The sequence below is a fragment of the Euprymna scolopes genome, chromosome 38 (genome assembly GCF_053919585.1).
Source record: "Euprymna scolopes isolate OS-2025 chromosome 38, ASM5391958v1, whole genome shotgun sequence".
Lineage (NCBI taxonomy): Eukaryota > Metazoa > Mollusca > Cephalopoda > Sepiida > Sepiolidae > Euprymna > Euprymna scolopes.
Window position 1 is genome coordinate 73,928,261 of NC_136519.1, and position 7,500 is coordinate 73,935,760.

At 31.5% G+C, this 7,500-nt stretch overlaps 1 protein-coding gene across 1 annotated transcript in view; it reads right to left on the reverse strand.

Moving 5' to 3' along the window:
- Positions 1–7,500, reverse strand: part of LOC145263182 (uncharacterized) — a 248,616-nt gene that overhangs the window by 59,397 nt on the left and 181,719 nt on the right. Inside the window, exon 3 of the mRNA XM_080120235.1 lies at positions 4,038–4,134. Coding sequence (XP_079976361.1) covers positions 4,038–4,134 — 97 coding nt within the window. The remainder of the gene's footprint in view (positions 1–4,037; positions 4,135–7,500) is intronic.

Here is a 7,500-nt window from a genome sequence, read left to right on the forward strand (position 1 = left end):
CATTAAATCATAAACAATACAATTGAAAATCATTGCACAATAGTTTAATAGTATCATATAGACATTAAATCATAAACAATGCAATTGAAAATATATCAAATATTTATCATATGAACAAAATAATTAAATTCCACTGATTTTTTTTATTCTAGGTTGACAAACAATATTTAATTCGATAAACTGGTACAAATTTAGTGTCTTCTCCCTCCACCCCATTTATGCTGATGAGGAGACGATATCCAATATACACCGCGAGCTTTTAATAATGTACATACATGTATCGGCGCTACTTCAACATTAATTAAGAAAAGAATATCAAACCACATTTCTTCTTTTAACAGCCATAATTCTAATAATAACCAAAGAACTTCTCTAACCACTTTAATTTAAAAACTTAACTCTAATAATACCCCCTTCTCAATGAAATGGACTATCATAAAAAAGTTAAGTCTTATACTCCAGGCTCTAAGTCATGTCGCCTCTGTACAACCGAAGTTATAACTATAATTACTTCCCCTCAAAGTAACAATATAATAAATTCTAAAAACGAACTGATCTCTTTCTGTAAACATAAGTCCAAATTTAATTATGGTAATTTTGAAATTACATAGTTATTACTTTAACCTTTCAGATAGATATATAATTTTTCTTTAACATTATCGTTTTTTTTCTACATACGTTCTTAATACTTTAACTTAATAATCCTTTATTTTAATTCTTTATTTCTTCTTTGCTTGGCCGGTTTTTTATCTGCAATTTCCGTTTTAGTCTTTAAATATTCCCATCTATCTAATATATTAATCTACCCACACATTCATATCCTGTATGTATATTTACTTATATTTTACTATATGCATTTACTCCCATACTTACTTGCTTTACCCTGAATTTGCAGATACCGACCATCCTCTCCCCGTAAAAAAAATATTTTTTTTATTTTATATTTTATTTTTATTTATTTATTTATTAATTTATTTATTTCCATTTAGTGTCTTTTAAAGACTCTTGCTGACATTTTCTTAAGTAATAACCTGTACATTTCAGTTGACCTATTTTTTTGCCCTATATTATTTTCGCGCCTTTTAACATCTTTTTGTCTGGGTCATTTTGACATTTGCTTTTCTGTTTTATATTTAATTCTATCACCATTTAAATTTTCCCCTCTTCTTCTTCCCTGATCTTTCTTATTTACATTATGTCTCGGCAGCCGCGTGAAAAGCATATCTTAATTTTTTTTATTAATATTATTAGAATTTTTCCCCTTTTCCTTGTACATATTTGTGAATTATTCCATGGATTTCGGCCTTTTAGATTATTTTGGACCATCTTCCAATTACGTGATTTCCTTGGATTTTACTTGTGCAAATGGAAATTCAATTAACTTTCTTGGAGTTATATTTTTGGATTTTACCGTCATTGGATTATTTACCTTTCACCAGACTATCCATTCACGTGAAATCACCTTTTTTCGCCATATTCCCTCTGTTTCATATTTTGTTATCAAGTAAGATCTTTGACTTAATTGCAGTTTCATCAAATACTTTTGTATGCAAAATACGATCCCGCATTTTGCTAATTTCTACCCTCTGATGAGAAGGAAAATATTCTTCGAAACTCCGCGGATTAAGAACTATCCACTTATCAAGTGTTTCTTTTTCAGATTAAATATGCTTTTAACTCTTTTTCAAAGTGTTTTTAACATGTTTTATTAACTGTTTGCTCTCATATATATATATATATATATATATATATATATATATATATATATATATATATATATATATATATATAACACTAACTCTTTAAAGTCCAAACGATCCAGTAAGAACACAAAAACAAACAGACAAACAAACCAAATTTCTACAGAGTGAAATCCGAAATTTGAATGAATTTTTGTTATTTTTGAGCTTCAAAGTGTGAGATTCATTGAATATATTATGAATAGTTATTGTCTTTCAGATGAGGATAAAAAATATTATTCGAAAACGCGAAAATATGCATACTTCTAAATCTTTAAAAATAAATTAAAAATGTAATTTTAGAATGTGTAAACTTTTCACGTACATAAAGAATGCTTAATAGAATCGATACCAAAAAGAAAAAAAAACAGGGTGTGAAAATTATAAGTATTAATTGAATCTGCAACTGTCGTTTCACGTGAGATTTTTGAAAGATACGGTAGCCCGTTACGGTTTACAAAATGCTGTTATCTCCCTTTTTGAAAATTAACTATAACTATGAAGACATGGATTTCCGAAGTTAAACAACGTTGACTCTGGCCAATACCACATGAGTGACCATTTGGGAAGGCAAGGTGCTGTATGCACCGTGAGGTAAAATACCAGGTTTAGAAATTGACGCGGTCTATCCTTCTCTCAAAGGTAGATGGGACTCTCTTAAGCTGTGATAGGCACCCCGTCTAGTGATGTCGTCATGATAAAAAATACCCTTTATACCTCTGGCGAAGCATCAAGTATTCAGCTACCGACAAGATTTTAATTACAGTACAAACTCATCTAGTGAGTTCAATCTCGGCTACGGTCGCACTGGGTGTATGGATGAATAGAAACATGGATTTCCGTAGATGATAGTTGTGACATCCCAACAGGTTGCGTCTCCCCTAAGGGTTACCAAAATGGCCCTTTTAAGGTCCACCAAATTCTAATGAAAATATTTGTCAACTTGATTTATGCAATAGATAATTCGGGAAAATAGAGTATGATCTAGTTTATGGGAAAAGATTGTGGCTCATTGGTTATTATTAATTAGAAAATAAGATAGGAAAATTGATTTTAATTATGAAATTAACAACTGACTCAAAGTGGTATTAAAACAGAAAAAATGACAAACAACTTATGTTTTATGTAAAAACAGTGTTTCTTTACTTTTAACAAGTATTAGGAAAGATTTATAGCCCGATTGATCAATTATTATGAAGAAAAAAATGATGAATCTAAAAAGTAACATATTTTACCACAAATGGCGTTTGTAATTATAATTTAATTCAATTATTTAAAAAAATGTATTTGTCTCTCTTAGTTACATTAAAAGACATGAAATTGCTTCAATAAATATTTAGAGGCGACGGAGTTCCCATACATAAAATTCAAGATGACTGTAGTATGTAAAATATACGGGTTTATGATAAAAAAACAGAACTATTTGAACTTATTAAAATAAACAGTAATTATTTTCTAATAATGTTTAATAATCTTGTTGTGCATCATAGTAAATTTTATTTAGACATAAAAAAGTTAGTTTAATTGATTCGAAAACCTTAAAAAATGTTTTATTTACATACTGTAAGGGCTGGGGGGAAACGCGTTTTTTTTTTTTGAAAAATTTCAAAACTTAAAATTCTGTTAAAAACTATAGACAAATATTATATTATGCTGCTTTTAACATAATAAACTTCAGGATTTTTATCTTTCTGATAAAATCAAGAGTTCAGAAATAACGGATTTTCATAGATTTTAATAATTCTTAGAAAAAGCAGTTTTTGATCGATTGGCGGTCACCACACACACAAACTAACACACACACACACACACACACACACACACACACACACACACATTCCTTATTTGTTTTTTTGTGAATGAATTCAATTATTTATACGAAACTACATTTTTACCTAAATTCAGATTCAGCCACTCTGATGAATCCTAGACGACGAAACAGTGAATAATTATATATATATATATATATATATATATATATATATATATATATATATATATATATATATATATATATATATATATTATTCCTAAATATGCTCCTAGAATAGTCATTTCAAGGTTATGAGAGGTTTATGAAGTATAAAAGTGATGTTTTTGATAGCTAATGTTAGCACCTTATATTAAGTGGCTTCCTGCCTTGTCTCAAGCAACTTTCCCCAAAATCTAATTAGACATTTATTATGTCTACATTCCGTCATCCCTTTTTCTCCTCTCTAGTAAAGTATCTAAACCTAAGGATGCTTATATACTTTAATCTTAATAATATCAAAGGTAAAAAAAGGTAGAAGTAATTACCTGAGGTTTTGTAGGGGCGTACTTTTATGAACGATGACGTCACAGATTGGACACACTTTGCTGCTCTCTAAATAGCGGACGATACATGTGCGACAAACTGCAAGAAAGAAAAAACAAGATTAAAAATTATACAAATATCACAGGCGAAGTGTAGAAAATGTTAGAAGAGAAAAAGAAAAAATTGAATTCGATATATATATATATATATATATATGTATATATATATAAAGTGAAATTGTCTGTGTGTCTGTCTGTTTGTGTACATTTCCCTACCAAACTACTCTGTCAATTTTCAGTCTACAGACTCGAGATTTGACATAAGGAGTATTGAGATTTGGGAAAATCTTTTTAATCGGTTTCGGCTAGAAATTTGGCTGTCAGGGGGGGTTCAACGTTCAACGATTTGACCATTGAATTTTTACCAAACTCCTCCGCCAATTTTCGGTCTAGACACGTGAAATTTTAGATGTAGGTTCCTTGGACATTTTAATTTGATTTGAGCCCAAAGCAATAAATGTTAAGGGGTTAAAATTGGGATCCGAGTTTAAACACATTTGAAGTGTATTCAGACATAGGGCGCGCTTTTTAATCGGTTTTTGGCCGAAAATTAGGGTATTAAGGAGTCAAAGTTTAAAAGATTTGACTTTTGCAGTCTCTAGCAAACTCCTCGGCCAATTTTGGGTCTAAACATTTGAAATTTATACATAAAGGGTATTCAGACATGCAGCAAGCTTTTTAATCAGCTTTAGGCGAAAATTTGGCTGCTAAGGGTAAAAGTTGAAAGAATTGACTTTTGTAGACTTTACTAAACCTCTTACAATTTTAGATGTAGGTTACCTGGACATGTGTCAAACTTATATATATATATATATATATATATATATATATATATATATATATATATATATATATAGTTATTAAGAGTACATAGGACCCGAGCAAAGCCGGGCTGAACTGCTAGTATAAAATAAAATGAAAAACATTCATTTGATTGAGTTTCAAGCTCTGATCCCTATCGCACTCCCAAAACATTCGAAACAAGAACTCGTCTTTCTCCCAACACTGCAAAAAAAAAGAAAAAAAAAGAAAAAACTTCTCCTTTCTCGACTTAAAATCAAGTAGAACTTATTTTTTTACTGATGGATTACCGCTTATCAAAACTCCAGGTCATTCAAAGTACAAAGATCAAAGATATCGTCGGGTGCACGTTGAATGCCACCGTGCGAGGAATGAAGACAATCGATTGATTTGAAATTAAAAAAAAAAAAAACATCACTTCATAAAAACACACATAAAAGATATGATATAATGAATATGAATACATCCGGGTTCCTCCTCACACGAATATTGTTGCATTGCGTCAATAATCACATTTATGACACATCAAACATTAGGGAAAGGGTGTTATAAAAGAAACCGTACGTATCATTTACATCTTGCTATCATGCGTCTTTAGCCGTGTCCCCGCGGGGGTCATTCCCGCCGTTTATCTCATCTAGAACAAAATCTCCCTCAATACATAGGAAAAAACAAAAAAAAACAAAAAAAAACAAAAAAAAACGCAAGTCTCATTTCTTTCTGGACAAATGGGTTTTATTTAGTCACTATGATTTTCCGCGGTCGAAGTCACATCATCGTTTCTCATCCTTAGAAGGAAAGTGGAGAGGTCTTTATTTTGCTATAGTGTAACCATATTTCTATCTCGTCGCCTCCACGAAAAATCTGCCGAATCATATTCTCGGGGAATCAGAGACAGCCTTTTTTTTCTGATCTGCTCTCTTTGACCCCCGAATCAGACCACCTTTTACTTGTATGAATCTGTCCCCAAAAATCGCGTTCTACAAATCATTATCTGACGTCGCGATCCACATCGGGTTGATGGTATATTGTATGAGTGGTGGATCAAATTTTTTATAAGAGCAGTTTTATATTTTTCTAGGAATTCATTATGGTAATTTAGGTAGTTGGCAGTTTGTTTGTTTTTTGTTGGTAGTTTTTTTTTGTATGTTGAAGTTGTGTATTTAATGGGGTTGCTTGAATCAACTAATACGTTGAGAAATGGTATTTTATAATTTATGTTTAGTTCACGGGTGAATTTAAGGACGGAGTGTTTTATCCAACCTACCTAATAAATACTGCATACAATCTACCACTGAGTTCATCGACCATTTAAAATTAAACTCCCCCACAAATGCAAAACCGCATCATTCGACGCCGAAAACCTCTTTACCAACATCCCTATAAATAGCACAATTAAAATAATCATCAATCCAGTATATAACTACAGTACAATACAGCCTCCAGCTATAAAACGCCAAACCCTTGAAGATCTACTATTAAAATGCACCACACAAGTTCCCTTCAGTGACCCTAGTGAGACAACTTACATTCAAATATATGGCGTCTCAATGGGATCACCTCTAAGCCCAACATTCGCAGAAAACTATATGATCCACCTCGAAAATAAAATATTTTCAGATAAAAAATATATAAAATAAATAGGTTGTGATACAGCGAAACAGTACTGTATGTGGATGACTATATATATATATATATATATATATATATATATATATATATATATATATATATATATATATATATATATATACTCGCTCTTCTCCTAGCTCTCGCTGCAAAGAGAGCTAGGAGAAGAGCGAGTGTACAGGCGGAACAGCCGGACGAAGCGGCAAATTGCATAACAACCTTCGTATGTCAAGGCTGTGGCAGACTATGCAAATCAAGAATTGGTCTCTACAGTCACACAAAAGGATGCATACAGGCAACATCTTAATGCGGCGCTGATCCATAGTCGTTTCGACTGACACACACACACACACACACACACACACACACACACACACACACACACACATATATATATATATATATATATATATATATATATATATATATATATATATATATACCGGTTGTATCGATTGGTTCCCTAGATGTAAATACAATGAAGCTCGCGTGATTATTAAAAAGTGCTTAATGCAAGACAGAGCTGGTATATAGTATGTTTACTGTACAAACATTATTGGTTACATATGTGCAAACATGTTTCAGTGAGGTCCCAATTTAGGGACAAAACTTTATCTGATGAAGTGTTGTTCCCAAATTGGGACTCTACTGAAACATGTATGCACATATGTAACCAATAATGTTTGTACCATAAGCAGACGATATATATATATATATATATATATATATGTGTGTGTGTGTGTGTGTATGTTTGTGTGAGTGTGAGCGCATGCGCGAACGCTATTATAGTGCATTACACTATTAAGAGATTGCGTGAAGAATCGGTTACATTCTTTATCTTTAATTCTGCAGCCTGAGTTTCCAGTTTCTCCATTAAACTAAAGATATTGACAGAAGATAAAAAGAATATAGTGTCAAACGAAACACAAACACACACACACACACACATGTGTATATATACATAAGTTTAAAAGCG